This window comes from Protopterus annectens, chromosome 4.part0, assembly GCF_019279795.1.
Source record: "Protopterus annectens isolate FY-2018-M chromosome 4.part0, PAN1.0, whole genome shotgun sequence".
NCBI lineage: Eukaryota > Metazoa > Chordata > Ceratodontiformes > Protopteridae > Protopterus > Protopterus annectens.
In genome coordinates, this window is record NC_056733.1 from 1076835618 (window position 1) to 1076855947 (window position 20330).

The 20330-nt window shown below is 38.4% G+C and overlaps 1 protein-coding gene across 1 annotated transcript in view; it reads left to right on the top strand.

Annotated features, from left to right (window-relative positions):
• The window catches only part of LOC122800395 (rod cGMP-specific 3',5'-cyclic phosphodiesterase subunit beta-like), a 1051627-nt gene that overhangs the window by 375134 nt on the left and 656163 nt on the right, over window positions 1-20330 (top strand). The window contains exons 5-6 of the mRNA XM_044069844.1: window positions 18151-18225; window positions 18309-18373. Coding sequence (XP_043925779.1) covers window positions 18151-18225; window positions 18309-18373 — 140 coding nt within the window. The remainder of the gene's footprint in view (window positions 1-18150; window positions 18226-18308; window positions 18374-20330) is intronic.

Consider the following 20330-nt stretch of genomic DNA (forward strand, 5'->3'; position numbering starts at 1 on the left):
AGGAATATATCAGGGATCAGTTATGACCCCTTTCTTATTTGTAGTGGCGATGGACAGGTTAATAGATATGATTAGAGAGGAGTCCGCCTAGACTGTGCTGTTTGCAGATGGCATTGTGGTCTGTAGTGAGAGTAAGGAACAGGTTGAGGAGACCCTGGAGAGGTGGAGGTATGGTCTAGAGGGGGAGGAATGATGGTCAGGAGAACTAAAATGGAATATATGTGTGTGAATGGGAAGGAGGATGGAGGAGTGGTGAGGATGCAGGGAGTACAGTTTGCTAAGGTGGATAGGTATAAATACTTGGGAACAACAGTTCAGAGTAATGGTGAGTGTGAGGGAGAGGTGCAGATGTGAGTACAGGCAGGATGTGGGTGGGGGGAAGAGTGTCGTGTGTGATTTGTGACAGACAAGTGCCATTAAGAGTGATAGGGAATGTCTAAAAGAGGGTAGTGAGAACAGCTATGTTATATGGGTTGGATACATTGGCATTGAAAAAAGAGGCACAAGTCAAGAGCTGGACATAGCAGAGTTACTGATGGTATGATTTGCACTGCATGCAGCCTAGCAGTGTCACAGTCAGTATTGTGCAACACACACTCCAGTAGTGGTCATATGTAAGCCATCCTTTCCTGGGGTGACACAGGGCCCTGAGCTGTGTTCTATGTCACTGCAGACAGACAGAGTTTCTATGGCCATAGGTTCTGCTCAGCAATATATCAGTACAGCATGTGTTGTTGAGACATAATATTGTTTGAACTTCCTATTTTCCACATTTACATGCCCCCTACTACATTCCATTACAGGCTTGATTGACACAGCTGTGTTTACTTGTTTTCAGTTCAGTTGGTATATTCCATCAGTCTCAGTGTGTGTGTGTCTGTCAGTTTGTTTGTTTGTGTGTGTGTGTGTGTGTGTGTGTGTGTGTGTGTGTGTGTGTGTGTGTGTGTGTGTGTGTCTCTCTCTGAGACAGATGTAGGATATACATCTGTTTTGCATAGGCACCAGCTTGCCTTTTGTAGGCAATGCTCATGAGCAGCTGATGGCTTGTGCACCACTTGGAGTCCCTCACTTGCTAATTGCATGTGAAACAGGTGTGGTATCATTCCCATACCCAATAGCATGGAAACTCACTCCTATAACTAAATGTGGGCGTTTCCCTTTTTCCTTGCCTGGGAGGAGTACTTCATGGAGGTGTGTGTGACAAACAGCATCACATAGTGTAGTTGAGAATACCTCTTATGATAAACACTGTGGAGACAGCCAAATAAACTGGGGGAGAATGTTCCAGACATAAGGACAGAATGTAAGTATTGCTGTTATGCAGTTGAACTAATACTAGTTTGACAGGGTTTGTGTGGATATGGCTGCTTTGCTGATAGTGTTATGTGGTTGACATAATATCCAAATGTAGGGCTATCTGCAGACTAGCCAGAGTTTGGACTCTTATATTTGGTGTGTTACTCACACATTTACAACAACCCTGTTACACCAGCAACTTTCTTAGTTTATGACAGCAATATGTCAATAATGAAACTGTGTTTGGACCTCTGCCCCCCCAAGTATGTCAGGCTTTGTCCAGATGTCATTCTGTAAGAGGCGTATAGGTGTAGTATATCATTATATAGTGACTTCATTCCAGATATCATCCCAGTGATGTATCAGACTGCCATACATATTATGTGTAGAAGGCTTTATATATGAGGACAGACCCTGGATGTTCTGTGGTACTTTATACAGTTTAGACAACTGTGTCTTTCTGGCAATTGTTGACAGACTGTCAGGATTGTGTAACATTGCATTCTGAATGTGTTATTTGGCCTGTATGTGTGGGGAGATAGATGTAAGTGATGAGGTTCCTTTTCTATCTGACTTTGCATGCTGCTCCAGTTTCTGGTGCTCTATCAGCTGTATATGTTTGTAGGGGCAGACTGACACATGTCCCGTACCACAGTCAGGTGTCAGACTACACTGTGAATTGGGCCAGTATATATAGGGGTAGTGTGTGAGTGGCAAACATGCTGATGATTTTGTTCACACAGTCCATATACTCTGCTGTTCCTGTGGCTTACCAGTATGTCACTTTGAATGTGGTGAGATTGGTTCTGTGTATGCACTTTCATGCTGGTGTCTGTTGGTCAGTGCTTTTACATCCCTGTAGTGCCTGATATATTTGCAATTGCATGTGTATTCCCCCATAGCAAAATTGGGTTTGTGTTGTGTCGGTCTGACTGTAGTTTAGACAGTACTTGGTGACATGCCTAGCAGCTCAGTGTAGTTTCCCTACTGCGATGTTATGTCCCGATATTTATCAGATGTACTGTTGCCTGGCCCCATACATGTTGTGTATGTCTGACACATCAGTGGGATGATGTGAAGATTTATGTCAGTGAGTAGTGGGGAATAATTTGGTTTTGGATTTGGGCTATTCTAGTCAATATATGATACAACAGACAGGAGGGTGTTACTGCATCAGCTGTGTCACCTTATCTACTCCAGTATTTGGGATATATTCCCAGTTTCATGGATTTACCCCCCCTTTGTCAGGCTTGGTCCAGATTTATTGCACTAAAAGGTTCTGGGCATACCTCTCGACTGGTCAGACTGTTTCAGACTGCCCAGGTTTATTGCTCATATTTCTGGTCTGTTCCACAGAATCATTGTTTTCATTTCTGTGGTAAATCACTGTGATGATGTCAGGATTTCTGTCAGTAAATGATGACATACATTTCAGTTTCAGAACTCACATCCTTCTGAACATGTATGCTGACACAAACCCTGTTACTGTAGCAACATTCTACATTTATAACTGCAGTACGTACATTATGTCCCTGTTCTTGGGCCATTGTCCCCCCATTTTGACAGCCTTTGTCCAGACTTATTGCACTAAGACCTGTAGAGGTATGGTGCTGGGTATGAATCCACTACATGTTATGGGCATATGTGTATATATATATATATATATATATATATATATATATATATATATATTTTTTTTTTTTTTCTTTTAGATATATCTATACTGATATATATTTCTTTTTTGATATCTATACATATGTTTAATATGTTTATATAACAATATACATGTATATATTCTGTACATATCTGTTTTATATGTATAGCTCCATATATCTGATGTATATACTTTTTAATATTTATCTATCACCATACACATCTATATGTATATTTATATATACTAAACATGACTGATTCTACAGTGTTTGTTCCCTACTATTCTATAAATGTACTGAATTATATATTTGAAAAAGCAGCATTCATTACTCTATCTTAGATGGTGTAGTGGTAAATTCCTCTGAGTGTGGTGCACAGTGTACTGGGTTCAAGACTTGCAAAGGCTGAGTATTTTGTTGCTGGGCAGAAGAGTGGCTGATGGAGACAGGGTGAGTAAGGCAGTTTTAAACAGCTGTAAGTGGGTTTGCGTGATAGTAAGCGATGCCAACACACAGTTAAATGGGAAACTGCTTAATCTGTGTAGGCATTGCTTAGCATTGCGCAAACTCACTTACTGCTGCTTACTGCAGTTTACTCTCATTTGCCCTTGCACTCATTTCTTTAAAAGAAAAGAAAAAAGGGGTGATAGGAAAGTAGTGAAAAAGGGGGCATGCAGAGAAAAAAACAGTGTAACAGATAGCTAGGGATGTGCAGGATGGGTGTAGGGAAGGTCCATAGCTGTCCGGTTCTGATACAGCAATAGCTGTGCATTTGTACAAAATTTGGACATGAATTTGGATACTCAAACCTCTGAGAGAGGGGTGAGGACAACAGTAATGTGTTGTTAAGCCAATTAGACCAGATTACGTGTCCAGTGGACATGTGCAAAATTGACAGCTATGTATTTTGTGGGAAGAGACTGCCCTTTTTTTTCTTTTTTAATTATAAGGTGAGAGTGGGATGCTGGGGAAGGTTAGTAGGTATATTTGGGGAGGTAAGTTGGATAGGAAGACAGACAAGACAGCAGACAGGGACAGTATATGACACATGTGGGGAGTAAACACCTTGGATGGGGGGGGTTGGTTGTGAATCAGACACCCACGAGCCCCCAGATGGATACAGTGGGACTAAGGTCCCCACCCATGGGCAGTCAATACTACACCTTCACGGCCTCAAAGGTGTCTGTGCTGGGGTCTGAGCAGGAGGGGCAGGCTGACCCTCAAGATGCACCACGTGGCTCTCAAGCTGGTTACACACCAATTCCTGGACCTGACAAAGGGTGACAGTATCCTGTCTGCACCCGCTCCTGGGGGTAAGGGCCCCATCCCCTGAGGTGGTTCCACCCAAAGCTGGTGCAGGACCAGCAGAAGAGAAGGTTCTGGGTTGGGTCCCAGATGTGCTGGGGCCCGGTGCCACAGCCAGTTGAGGTGAGACAGGCAGATCTGCTGGAACTGGCCTTCCCAGATGTGCTATGGTGTTGCAGTTGTATAACATATGTTGGTTAGTCATGAAAACAAATTCCAGGGTTAGTTATAACAGCATGCATATGCATTCCCATTAACCCAAAACAACAGATTTGGAACAGTTGCATATCAAACAGAACACATGCATATATGGAACCATAGTGGGCATTATAACGGCATGCAGGTTACATTGATAGCAGCAGGACACCAATGATAGTATTTGAACAGGGAACATTAATAGTCAAACGTTTAAATATTTATAAAACAATAGGACACATGTCCCAACAGTAGGTTTGGTGAAAAACAACTCATTGATTTATGTGAATAGATTTTTTTTTGCAGATAGAGTGGGGGAGAGAGAGAGATGTCAAGTAACAACTGTATAGGCTTCAGTTGCTCACAACTTTAATGATCATTGCTCTAATCATTACTCTCCAGGAATTACCTCACTTTACATCGACCTATGGCCTTGGTTTGTGTAGTGGTATGTTTGTACACAGTATATAATTACAGCCTTCTTACAGGTAATTTATACCTTTTCTTACCTGACCGACCTGTGGATGAAGTTTCTATTAACAGTACCTGACTGTTTCTACCCATATTCACATAGTCAGGGTTACATATGTGCACTCATACTGTGTGTGTGTGTGTGTGTGTGTGTGTGTGTGTGTGTGTGTGTGTGTGTGTGTGTGTGTGTGTGTGTGTGTAAAAGATCTGCATGTGTGCGTGTGTGTGTGTGTGTGTGTGTGTATGTGTGTGTGTGTGTGTGTGTGTGTGTGTGTGTGTGTGTGTGTGTGTGTGTGTGTGCTACTGCCATACTCTGCCTTGATTTCTATTGGTCACCCTGGGTGTGGGTGGCAATGACTACTAGCTGTGACAGTGTGACACTTTAAGGGACATTTCTTCAAGGAGACTACTTGGTATATGTACTTATCTTGCTGTCATTTGCAGCCTTGGGGTTGGACAGTGGGTGTTGTACACATTGTATAAGTACAGCCTTCTTACAGCTAAGATATACCTTTTCTTTTCTGGCAGACCTGTGGAGGAAATTTCTGTTAACACTACCTGACTGTTTCTACACATATTCACATATTCCTGGGTGAAATTATGCATACAGCTTACTACCACTCCCGGGATTTGAACCACGCTTGTTTGTGCAAAAAAATACAACAAAGTTTGTGCTTCATCAGAATGAGCTATTGAGAAACTGCTTTCTCTTGTTTGACTGTTTTCTTCCTAATATTCTCTTGTTTGTACAGTCTGACCTTGTAATTCTGACATTCATGCATGGCATGGAAAACATTGGTTAACACAACATTACTATTCAGGTATCAGATCTTGGTGCATGGAATACTTCATATAGTTAATCTCCTATTTTACAACTTTGCAATCTTTGTCAGATGAACCTTGATTATTTAATACTTTCAGAGCTATTGTTGCTGTGCAGAAACTATACACATTTCAATTCATACCACCACATACCAAAGTAAACACAACCAGTTCAGGGTTTTGACTTTTACTGACAGGTACTGACACTTTTATTGATATAAACCCTGTACGTCACTATTACTCTGCTAAATTCTCATTTATTCAGTACAAACCACACCCATTTTTTTTAGATACTGAAAGGTGACATTCTACTCCTTTCTATTTATTTGCCCTGAATACTACAAGCTAGATTTGTACTTACCAGCCACACAATGCAGCCTTAGCAGCCTGCTGGCATGGGCATCCAAGTTCACGGCACCCTCATCTGCAGCTGTACAGGAGATAGAGAAACATTTATGCATACCTATCCATCATATACACAGGTTAGACTTTGGAAAACACTTATTGATACTGATACTTGCACATAGCTGGGACATTCCTCACCCATGCATCTTGGACCCACTGGGCCAAGAGCTCATTCTTCCTATACTTCAAGTCAGCAAAGTGTTGCTGGACCTGCTCAACAGTCTGAGGGATGCCAGTGGCACTGGTGAGATCACATGTGAGATGGTTCCAGGCCTCCACTTTGTATTGGGAGCCTGGTACTGGTCCTGCAGCAGTCTCCCTTCATGGTATTTTACCAGGAGTCCAACCATGACCCTGGACTCCTAAATGCCCCAGCACTGCACCTGAAAGTGCACACCTTAACCAACACCAGCCATAGTGCCTGCACTGATCAGCTACAACTGGTTATGGTTGTATTCATGCCTGCAGGGTTTAAATGGAGCTGGATTCCCGCCCTTTGCCATGATTGGCAAGTCTGAATAGGCTGAGCTAAGCTAAGTGACAGGCAAACCCAGTTAGCACAGATAAGCATTGCTTAAAGGAGTGGATGCTAAGCACTGCTTACCAGTGCTCAGATTCACTTAGCTATGCTAATTTATTGCTAAGCATACAAATTTAAGCAAAGCTTACTCTGGCTAATCATAGCTGTGCACAATTTAGCATTGTTCAGCTTTCATTTTAATGGGCTATCAGGATTGTGGGGTTGATTCCTTCTTAATGATATCTTATGATAGGTATGTTTCCCCACCATAACATCCCCCTATGTGCTTTCATTACATTATATTCTTTTGTGGCTATACTGTATGGGACACTTGTGTTTATGTGGGGGTTTCACATCTGTACTACACTGACACCTCACATTTGGACTTGCTACACTACCCTGGTTAACAAATATATATTATTCACTACCTATTTATAAAAATATATAGTTTTAGTGCTGTTTTCACATATAAAAATGAATGAACTGCATTGGGGCTCAAACTGTGAATGACTGCATATTAAGCAAATGTTCTAACCACTACACTATTTCACTTTAACAACTTTGGCTGTATGTTTCTATTTAGCTCCTTCTGATGTTTCAGCTATGCTATACACATCTGTAAGACAAGCACACCCACTCAGCTATGCTTAAACTTTATTGAGGATGGAAAAAAATATACGTGTTTTATTTTTATTTACTTTAGGGATATGAACATTGCTTTCTGCCTCTTAGGGCAGGACATCTGGACAACTACATCATACAGGGATATTATTTTACATGTTCCTCTCAAAAACATGCTTACTTATTTGGTATGCCAGCATGTACACTGGCATACCATTGTGGACATTATCTGTACTGGACCATTGTGTGTGTGTGGGGGGGGGCTGTACTTCTGTATGTATTCTAATCATACCTCTCAACCTCTTAGAGCAAAAAATCTGGACAAAGCCTAATATGATGGGGGGACAAATAGGGACAGATTTTAAATATTGCTCTTACAAACTTAGAAACTGATGGAATAATAGGTTTTGTATTAGCATGAATTTTCTGAACGATGTGGAGTCTTAAACTCAAATGGTAGAAGGAACACAACAAAACTATAAGGCAAAAATCTGGACGTTCTGTGAAAATCTATACAGTTGAGAGGTATGAATGTATTTTGTCCGCAGACACTGTTTTGTGGTGATAACAGTGTCTGTAGACACTGTTAGTTGCTTTAGAATTGCGTGCAGCAAATCTAGAGTGCAGGGGGCATGTCCGAGCATTGCTTACGGGTCGTGCATGTGCGGCTTATACAGCAGAGCACCTTCATGTATATGCAAGCTGCACAATATGCAAGCCGCACTGCTGTGCTGCACTGGCATGATCCACTCTGTGCAGGAATAGCACTATTCCTACATTCTTTCCTATAAACCTTAGTGTGCAGAACATGCCCTTCTCTTTTTAGCTTGAAATCTAAAAAATCAATCTCATAAATAGATGCACATGTAGTAAACTTCAAGAAAGAGGTACTCTCATTTAAAAAAGAAACAAACTGCTCAAATAGTTCTATGGAACCTCTCAAGATAAAAAAACATGTCATCCACAAAACGACTATACTGCAATACATTTCTACTATAAGTAACATTATTCAACAACACGGTATTTTTCCATTGTGCCATTAATGTGTTGGCATAGGAGTTGGCACATGGTGTGCCCATGGTCAGTCCATATTGTTGAATATAAAATTTCCCTTCAAACACAAATACATTATTACTGGCAGACATAAAACAATAAAACACTTACAAGACATTGCAGAAGGCTGCCTAGTTTTAGACATCCTGTCTCATTGCCGCATTGAAACCATCTTTTATGGTGCAGTTATAAAGCAATTTAATTTCAACTATTTTCTGAAGTTTTGCAAGTTAACCTTCTATGTTCCAGTTTCCACTATTAAAATATATATATTTACATAGCTACAATAGTTTATGTACATTTCTGTTTCTCTTCCAGTAGGGTACACTGTGGACGTATCTCTAAGCTGAGTACTCTACAAAATATCTCTTCAGGACACGTTTACACAAACCATATATACATACATTTCTAATACATTTGTAACACAAGCATATGAATTATGTTGATATTCACAAATGACATATGATTATTTACAAAATTCCAGCTAGCTGCTCTGGCAGTACCTCCTTTTGTCACAGTGACAACTAGCATGTCTTGTTCCCTATCCTATCTTTCCCAATCATTCACACTTCATATGGAGAGTTGGACATTCAGCAAAAGGGTGAGTCTGGACGTTTTGAACAGGTAGTAATAAAAGCAGGTGTTGACCTATATCCTTATAAATTGTGGTTTCTGTCTCTGTTTGGATATCCTCAGAAAGCATGTGCTGTTGTCTGATGACCATGTCCCAGGTTATGCTATAATAAAACAGCACAATTCACTTTATTGAAATTTAGAACATCATAGCTGAAACATTTAAACCAAACAAAATTTTTCTCCTTGACTCACTGCAGTACTAAAACACACAATAGAGTATAATATGCAAACATTGTCACAAGGGGCTGTGTTACCTTGCAGTCCTTGATATAGGGGTTCTAACCCTTGATCTTTGTACATATTCATCACTTTAACTGCACTACAGAAACTCACAATACTGTATAATACAATCATTGTCACAGGGGGGTGCCACTCTGCAACCCCCAAAATAGGGATTCTCCTCCACATCCTCTGATCTCCTTATATAGTCATTATCTTAACTCACTGAACTACAGACACTCACAGTAAAATATAATACAATCATTTTTACATGGGATTGTGCCTCTCTACAATCCCTGATGTGAGGCTTCTGCTGCCACACCCCTAATCTCTGTATTACCTGCAAGTACCCATAAATTCTTAAAAATATATATTTAAAAAACAAGAAGCTTACCTTTTCCTTCTTCTCTGAGTTGCACAACCTCATGTTATAGCACAGCACCTGTGACAAACCAAAGTCTAATGTACTGAAACAATGATAACATGTAAACATGTCAGTACAATTTTACAGGAACAATATTTTATGTTCCAACAAAAAACATAAAATGATAATGACAAACAGTAGTGACCCAATTAATCTGATTTCATCTTCTGGGTTATTTTTTAGAATTGTTTATTAAAACACATATTTTTCATATGTTTTTGTAGGCTGGGCTGCTTATGATTACAGGTGTAAAACCTTTTACAGATTTTCTAAGTAATAACCAGTCTTAGCATGAAATTCTATTGTTAAAACATGATTGTTTTCTCAAATCAAGCAGTTATAAGTTTCTTCTCAGAATTATTAATTCTAACATTTATGAAAGCTGGGTAGAATAACCTGCCAGAATTTTACTATACCTATGATAGCTATGTACTGTGGTACGATTTCCATAAACAAACATGGATGCATGAATGTTGTTTTATAACTTCTCTCTAAGCCTATACTTTTCACACCAGCTTTAAAACATATAAGTGTGTGCTTGACGTCTGTTTCTGAAAGAGTCATTTGAAAAAGTCATTCTGACTTTCTATTTAAAAAAAAAAATGACTGTCTTTCTTTCTTAATGTATTTCATATTTTATTCATTTATTTCCAAGTAAGTGATTTTTGGTGGAGGTCCAGGAACCCTGTCTGGTAAAGTAAATTATTCAGAATTGTACAGTGACCAAATGAGATAGAGACTAAAGAAATTATTCCCAAAACTGCAAGATGAAGCTTTTTGGCATATGGCCTTATTGTCAGCACTAAACCTTTACTAAATTAAACAGTCAAATTACCAGACATGAGTATTAGTTACAAAATATAATTTTGTTTTCAGATATCTCTTCCCTCAAAATATATAATAAGTGGTACAATGCCCTGTCAAAACCTTATGCCTTTATTGCGATATAGTATATCCCATGATTTCATCAGCAACAATCGTATAAATTGAGTTCAGTAAGTTATTAGTCTTCCTGTATTATTCTTCCATTGGAGTTGAGAGGGAAAAAATAAAATTTTCTGATGGAAATAAATCCAAGAATCTGAATCTGAAAAAAAAAGAAGAGGAAGAAAAAGAAAGAAAACACATCTCTCTCTGTATATATCAGACTGACACATTAATCAAGACATATTGCAAAATAGCTACATTGTATACAGTGTACAACAGTGCAGAGGATGGACTACAGCTTATGATGTAAGAATAAGAGATACATTGTGACGAATGTAGAGGACATTCCAAAGTAAACTTAAGATAAGCTACAATGTTTCATAAACATTGTCATCACATAACCAAGCTTAGGTGACTTGTTGTTACACATGGAATATATCTGGAACTTATTTTTAGGGATCATGTAGGAATCAATTCCATAATATTGTTCTGAACTTAATTTTATAGATAATGTACAAATCATCTTGTCGAATTATTGAAGGGATTTTGCTGTGAGAAAAGACATTGAATTCCCTAACTCCTTCATCTTTATGAGTTATGGGAATTTACTAAATTGTAGTGATTTAGGGTTCTAAGGTTCAAAGCTGGTTCATAAATGGTGTTTATGTCTATTAGGTGATTACAGTGGTTAGAGAAGTCTGTAAGTGACTCACTGTGACCATTTAGATATTTTGAAAAGTAAGCCACTCCAAATGGGTTAAAGGCTTAAAAGCATTTTTCTTACCACACTGCCTTGTGGTGTTACTAAGTTTCAAGGAGAGATGGTTATGATGGGATTTGCATAATGCATCATAATAAGGGAGAGTCTCTACTGAATCTGCATATAACATTCTGATTTCACTGCATTTTCCTTTCTGATCCAGTTTCTATCCAATACATAGGACAGTGTTAGATATGAAGATGAAAAGATGTAGATGTTACTATGTAGCAATTCTTCTAACTGAAAGCTAGCATCCTGAAATTTGTCTTGAACTTGCTATGGGTTCATTGAAGATGTTGCTGTGATAATCACATAAGCTGTGTACTGCGAAGTACCATCTTTGTTACATTCTAATATATTAAGCCTAGATACTAAAAGAAATGACAAAACAAAGAAGCATGAGGGCATCTAAAGTCACAGAGTAGGATGACAATCTATCTGGGAGCTATAATATCCAACACAGTGCTTTTACGACATATAGAATAATAAGACTTAAATTCTGAATTGAGGGAGGGACTTTTGTTAACACTGAGATGCACTGACTCAAAGACTAGAAGGAAAAGTTAAGGAGAGCAGGGGACAAAGTTATGTTTGTATCAAAGACACCTACAGTGAGTGGCCACTGAAAGGTTATTTTTATCAGTGTTTGGAATTTTAGACTTGGAATTTCATGTTTTCAAATTTAATGATACAAAGCTTTATTCCAGATCTGTCCCATCTAACTCAGAATATTGGTCTTATAATCACTTCTGTCAGAATTCAGTATTCTAAAGAATGATATCACTCCCATTCAGCTCTGAATTATTCTGTCATAGTAGCTGTAAAATGAAGAAATAGAGCTTGAGTTCAGATTTTAAGCCTCCAGTTTGAAAGAAAGAACAAAATGGTTGACTATATCAAAAGACTTAAAAAGGTCTAAGAAAATAAATCAGTGGCTTCTTCAGCATTCATTCATCTGAGAGCATTCTTTGAATTTAATCACAGTAGTAGTAACCTAATATAGGTTCATAGGTAGATACTGGGTTATCTGCCCGAAGGCATATATTAACCCAGCCATGTTGTGCAGTATTCGCCGTCCCTTTGGTTAGTACCCTAGGCCCTTGGTCTAGCAGCTAGTACCCTTGGCCCCTATCTAGTAGAGCTGTTGGTATGATCTCTGGTGTGAACTTTCTGTTACCCATCCACTCATCAAGGTTCCTCTTGAAGAGTGATAGTGAGGTGCTCTGTCTTATGTAAATCGGGACCTTGTTCCATAGCAAGGGGAGTCTTTGCGAAGGGAATCTATCCCTCAAGCATGTTCTATTCATTTTTGTGCTGAGGTTTATATCCCTAGAGCGTGTAGCTTGAGTAGATTTGGTTTTGCTAAGATGGAGCATGTTCAACAGTTCTGGGTTGGACATAGCTCTGTATGTTAGACAGAGATCGCCTCTGAGAAGGCGGTATGCAACAGAGAAAAGCCTTAGTTTTTTTCAATCGTGCTGCATAGGGCAACTGTTTGAGGCCAGTAATCCTCTTAGTGAGGTACCTCTGTGGTCTCTCCAGCTGCTGGAGATGCCTAGCCAGGTACATTCTAATTGATGCATTGTACTCAATAATGGGTCTGATGAGGGAAGAGTAGAGGGGCACCACTACATCCTTAGATCTTGATGCAAACCCTTTCGTGATCAGATGGGTCAGATAGAAGGATTTTCTAACCACCTTGGCAACATGGTTATCAAAGGAAAGCTGACTATCTACTTGGGTCCCTAGATCCTTTATTACTTCTTCAGATTTCAGGGGATTACCTCCTATGTGGTAGCTCGCAGGTACTCTTTTTTTTCCAAAGGGGATTACTACACATTTTTTAGCATTTAGCTTGAGACCATGGCTTTGACACCATGACAATGGTCATGACAATATCTTGAAAAAAATGTTGTCAGTCTTCAATCCAGTCTCAACACACCAAAAGATTATTTAGATGTTTATATGTGTCCTCTCCTTTATTTGGCCAAAGACAAAAGTAGTAAGATTAGCATGTAGTTATTCATATTTTCTGAGATGTCGCCCTTCTGATGGTAGAGCATTACTGCCTTTTTCCATATAAGATGGATTATTTGTCCTCCATTAGCTGTATGTTATCTTGGATAGCGGTATTATTTAAAGAATCTCCATACCCACTGTTTTAGAATGTAATCCATCAAGATGAAAGATATTCTTTTGTAGCATTCCTTAAGAGTCAGCAAAGTTCATATGTTTATGCTGCTTGTGGCTGAATATGAAAAATTCAGAATAGTTTCCATATGCTGTGGGAATGAGAACCTACTCTGATGTGGAATTCAGTATTGGCTTTTAGATGACTTGGCAAAGTTGTGACTTCCCAAAATAAAAGGAGAATGAAACGTGCCACTGTTTTTCTATGCAGTGCAGTGTCAAAAGCAGATAGGCAGTGTTTGGGGAAAGATCCCCACCCTAAAATCAACTAAATGATGACTGCAAATAAATCTGAAACTTTATGGAGAATGAACGTATGATTTTGGAACTGATCAGTCTTATTCTTTCTCAAGGCATTTTTTTCGTTTTCAAGTTAAAATTTTGATTGTTTGCACTGATGTTATCAAAAAAATGTATATGATTTATTTCACAATTTTATTTGTTCATTTTTAATTATTTGACATTTGTCTACCTGGAAAGTCCGACTGGGCCAGAAAGTACTCATTTTCAATGAAGGTCTGGGGAGAAAAGCTTTTATATATAGATTTTTATTTTTATACATATTTCATTCTTTAGCTCTTCAGCCATTAAGGCTTTTTGTGGAGAATTATTACTCCTTTCATACCATCACCTGTGTATGGTGTTATATCTACAAACTCCTTTAATTGTCTTCCAAGAAGCAAAACTCCTGAGATTTCAGTGACATTTCTTTAAGATATGGCCTTACTCATCCATAAAAAGTAGTTTTGTTTGGTTCTTCACTAAAATAGCTATGGTCGTACTTAATTGTCAGAGGTGCTTTTATTTGGGTCATAAGCAAGAGTGGAAAGAAAGACTGAAAAAGTCATACTTCCCAGTATAAATACACTAAATTAATTTTAATACATACATTTCTTCAAATGGGAAAGGTATGAGAACTATTACTGAAAACATCTACTAAAACTTCCTTATACCCCGCCCACTCCATTAGCATAGGAATTGTGACTCTGACTATAACATAGAGAGGTGACTGGGATATTGTTAGTGTTCCAAAGACTTGAGGAGCTGAGTGGGAGGTGTAGGACTTAATAGACTATTGCCAGTTCTCCTGTTTTAGGAGAGTGAGAGAGAGCAGTCAAACACTACAAGCATGAACTCTGGTGAAGAACACAAGACCAGCCCAGGGTACACACACTGAGTGTGCATGAAGGCAGCATACTGAAAGAGGGCCATGAGGTACAGAACGACTAATGGGTTAATAGAAACAGTCTGCAGAGTATGAGTGATGGCCACGTACTGGTCAACCACCACATCCTACTACTCCTGCAATAACAATGTTGACCAGAACTCTAATTTCCCTAGGAAAAAAGGTTTCCCATAGTGTGATATGGGGTGCTATGCTGGACAAGACACGGAGAATAAATGGCTCAATATGGCACAAAGGTCAAACTATCAGCAGTAAAAAATAACCCCCGTTACCATGATATGGAAGGTGCTGTTAGTAATAACACAATGAAGCAATGCATTCTTTCAGGTTCTCTTGTCTTTTTGGAAAATGAGTAAATTAATCCACAAGAAAGACCTGGAATTGAAGACACTAACCATTCCCCTACATCTAAATTTCATCAAATATAAGTTTGTGTTATCTACAAGTAGGACTTCCACGGTTTTATGTTTAGTGACTTAGCTGTGTTTGGAAATAACTGAGACCATGCAATACCTCCCAAGGGCTCTGCCTTCTCAGATGCTTAATAAACTATTGCATTTAATATTATGATCTCAGGATATGAGCATTACTTTTCAACACCAAATTGTTACATGTCTTTACCCCAGTTACTGGTACAGTCCCATCCATTCATCACTGAAGGATATGAGCAGATCTTTCTATAGCATCTTCAAATAATTTGGCATCAACAAACAAAACGATTAACAACTAACAAGTACTCCTGCAGATGTTGATAATGGCTTATCGATAGCAGAAGCTACCCGTCTACCTAATAAATACAGCTGCAGGCATGCAGGCTTCTAGGTATCCTTTAGCTTGCAGCCTTATCTTACATACAGAAAAGGGGCCTTTAAGATAAAGTACACCTATACTTTATAAAAGTTATTGTTAACAGGTGGTGCAATTTTATTGGTTAATGTTTTTATTTAAATGTTAAGTTTATATGTGTTTTTGCTTTTGACTGAAGAAGAAAAGTAGTCCTGAAACACCAGTTTGTTATAATAAAACTTTATTTTTCCAGCCACAGTGCACCATGTGTCTTTGTTCTAGACTACCTTTGGCTTACCCTTCTTTAAAGTGAAAGCATTCTTGTTTCTGTGGCCCTCTGAAGAAATGACTAATTTACTGGTTTGGTGACGAAATTTTTGCACTTTGTTTTTGATGTTTTCCTCTACATTTCCAGAACACCCTTCTTATACTCCATCCTTATTAAACAGTAGAGGACTGAAGACCAGGTGACTGAAGGTCACTATAGTGAAACTAGTCTAATAGAAATTTTTTAAATTAAAAATGCCTACAAATATGACAAGTCCCCCAAATCCTAATGCTGGTGTATTGTTCCTCCTTTTACTCTCCTAATTCTGTATAAGAACTTCAAGGTTTTAGCACCTTGAGTTATGTTAGTTAAAACTAAGAAAGTATATACAGCAATCGAAACACTTTCATTCTACTGAATTAAATTAAATATAAATATAATTTAGTCAGTTCATATATGGCTAACTAAAGTGATCCCTCTCAGATTTATTACAAATTTGTATCCCTTGATTCAAATGTAATTTTGTAAACTGAATGCAAGATCCCACTACAGACTGAAAATATCGGTTTAGTTTGGATTTAAGAAATGATAACCATCACAGTTGTAGTCTTCTATGAAGAGTAACCCAGTCTATAATCTGCAGAGAAAATACAATGAAAAGCAATATTATTACAAGGAAACATTTTCCAGATTAAACAGAAGATGATAATTATGATATATGACAAGCATATTGGATCAGATGTTTAGAAGACTAACCATGGTATCGCATAAAACTGTTTTACCCACTGTTTCTTTGTTGATGAGGAAAGTGGAGTGATACAAACTGGACAGTTCAAACTGCCCAGACCAAAGGCAAGCACAATATTGTTTAGAATTGATGCAAATAAATACAATATATTGAAATTACAAAACAACAGATATATGTACCTGAACAATGGTACAAATTCAACAGACTGGTAGAATACAAAATAATCTTGCTACAAAGCAGTTTCTTGACACTGTTGTCTGACAACTAAAAAAAGGCATGAAGTAGAGGAAATGGTAACAGATATAGGCATCATAAGGAAGAGCAGTATGTGTGTATAAAAGACAGATGTGACAGACAGTCTAAGTCCTGAAAAACAGCAAAGAAATAGTGCTGAAAATGTTCCAGACAGCAGTAAAACTGCTGTGTACTGAAGGAGTATGTGTATATCTTCAGATGAGTGAAGCTAATGGTGGAGATAATGAATCTAGCTCAAGGAAATGGAAGTAATGCAAAGTTTGCAAGCTTTGCATCATATCTCTGCAAGATGACATTGTAGACACGAGAATAGCGAAACTGCAGAACTTCAAAGAGGTAAATGGAAATCTCTGTAAGGGGAGATTTCCATCTACTTCAATGTAGTGCGGTCTCAGAGTTGGTATATTTAAGTAGCGGGGGGTGGGGGCACAGGAGGGCTTGCCCCCCTGCCTACACCATTTCATTTTTTTTGTTTTTGTTTTTTTTTTTCGGAACATTCGATGTTTTAACAGTTAGATCACTAAGGGTCGACCTTTAGTGATTCAAACTGTTAAATAGTCGATGTTCCAATATATACCCTACTAAAAATGCATGAAAACCACAGTCATTAAAGGTGCACTATATCTAAACACATTAATTCATTCATTCATTCATTCAGTCAAACATTTTTATTACTCATTTTTTCCAACTGAGTGTCATGGGATATATTGAAAATGAAAATCTAAATATGTAGAACTTTTCCCGACAAACAGCATCCTTAGAATCTTTTTTACTAATATAAAAACCGAGACAAGTATTTATAGCTAAGATTATAATTCATGGAGTTTGAGGGGTTTGATCCTAGAAAACACAATATTCATATTTTTGTTACATTATAAAGCTACTGTAATTTTACTGAGTACAGTATACACTTGTATAGAACTGATGTATAGTAATGTCTTTCAGCTTTTCCCGGTTAGGGTCACCACAGAGGATCACCAGTCCGCTATTGATTGGAAGTGGAGTTTTTACAGTGTCGAGTTGCCAGCCCAGTGCTCGACCTTCACAGAAGCCACACACATACTCACACACCTACCTGCATCTCTTTAAAGCTCACTTGACCACAGGGAGGACATGCAGACTCTGCACAGAAGGTGCTACAGCCAAGAATCAAACCAAAGAACCTCTTGCCGGGAGGCAACAATGCTACTGCTGCACCACCGCAGTGTAATTCATAAACTGCTATACACTTCTATAAAAAGGTGAAAAATTGTTTCACAAATCACAATATTCTTATTAGTAGGCTGCCAAAGTGTATCTGTTGTATAACTCCATTCAAGTAATGTGTGACTACAAGAGAAAAGTTGAAGCAGACAGCTGTAGACACATTAGAACAAGTGACTAATTATAAACTAATGTCTTCTTTCTTCAGGAATTTTTTGACTTATGGCCCATGTATATGGGAGAAGTCCCACCATATTCTGGACCAAGGACTCCTGATGGCAGGGTAAGCCAATTAAATTTATATGAATTCCAAATTGATGCTTTTTGAAATATTGTGCCTTTATTTTCCACTTCTTGTCTTTTTAGGAAATAATCTTCTATAAAGTAATTGACTACATACTACATGGAAAAGAAGATATTAAAGTAATACCGTAAGTGCTGCAACATTCTGGGGGTGTTCTCCTGATTATACAATATTGTTTGTTTCATACCTTTTAATGCCCTTTGAGAGCAGAGTTGGTCATGCATTGTAGTAAAGTATGTTTTTTTTTTTTTTTGTGATTCACCTTTTCCAGCCTCAGTATTCATCAAATGCCTTGACTAAGTATTCCTGCTTAATCACTTCAGTAACTAAGTACTGTCCCATCCTAATGGTAGGGGAACACTGCCCTTTAAGCCTAGTTTTAATCTCTACCATATGCAATACACAATGTCAACAATGTATTCATGTATATGAGCTATCATGCGCCCAGCCTGCACTGTGAATGATCTGCATGACACTCCCCTTTCACCTTTCAATTTTTCTGCCTAAGCTACAACTACCAGCCTCTGCCAGAAACTGTGGTCAACCTTGAAATCTATACTCACCCTTGAATGGGCAAGGCAGCATTAACTGTTCATTCATCATCTCCCCAAAATCCTGGCCTAACAAGCTCTTGATGAACTGGGTCACCTGCTGAAATGCATGTTATATGGATCAAAGTGATGGCACCATCCTCTACACTACAGAGAATGATATAGGTGTGTGTGCGTGTGTGCCTGTGTGTGTGTGTGTGTGTGTGTGTGTGTGTGTGTGTGTGTGTGTGTGTGTGTGTATGTGTGTGTGTGTGTGTGTGTGTGTGTGTGTGTGTGTGTGTGTGTGTGTGTGTGTGTGTGTGTGTGTATGTGTATATATATATATATATATATATATATATATATATATATATATATATATATATATATATAGGTCTACTTCATAACACTGCAATTTCATAACATTGAATTTCATAACACTGAGACCATAACATCGAAAATTCAAAACACTGACAACCCAAAGCATTGAAATCTCAGAACATTGAAAGTGTGCTTCATAACATTGAAAACTATATTGCAAAAGTAAATAAGATCCCCTCCACCTACAACAACACTTAACTAACAAACACACTTTCTAGTAAGTTTCTGCAGGGGGGCAAGCCCCCTTCACCCGTCACCCCACTCTGTAAATTATATATACCAACTCTAAGATCGCACTTCAGTGGAAAAAAGTTAACTGTTTTTCACTATAGTGTGATCTTGGAGTTGGTATATTTAGTTTACATTGGGTGTGGGGGGCAGAACCCTCCACATGGGAGGTGCAGGGGAGCTTGCCCCCCTGCAGAAACGTAGTAGACAGTGTGTTTGTTAGTTAAGTGTTGTTATAAGTGGAGAGGATGTTATTTACATATGCACTGTAGTTTTCAATGTTATGAAGCACACTTTCAGTGTTCTGAGTTTTCAATGTTTTGGGTTTTCAGTGTTTTGGGATTTAAATGTCTCGGTCTCAATGTTAGGAAATTTCAGTGTTATGAAGCAGACCCATCTATACATATACATATATATATATATATATATATATATATATATATATATATATATATATATATATATATATATATATATATATATACACACATAAACACACATACACATATGTACACACACACACACACACACACACACACACACACACACACACACACACACACACACACACACACATCTGCTATTCATTCAACTGCTATTTTTGTGTTTGTTTCTCCTCCATGGGAGGCTTGTGCTCACAACATAGTGCCAGGGGAATAAACTGCTTGTGTTGAAGTGTTTGTGATGACCCACCACTGCCAACCAGTAATCAAGCGACCTCAGTCTTCATCACTGGCAACAGTGGGGGATGTTCACTGAGAGGATAACAAGTACACACACAGTATCTCCAGATGCAGCTCTCTGCATCAAGTGCAATTTCCCTTAAGAGCATACAAAGACCAAAGTCAGTCCAGGACTGGTTTCTCCCACTTTCTCCAAATCCGAAATAAGTCTCCCAACTGGCACAACTATAGAGTTAAGATCTCAGCTGATTGACCAAGCCAA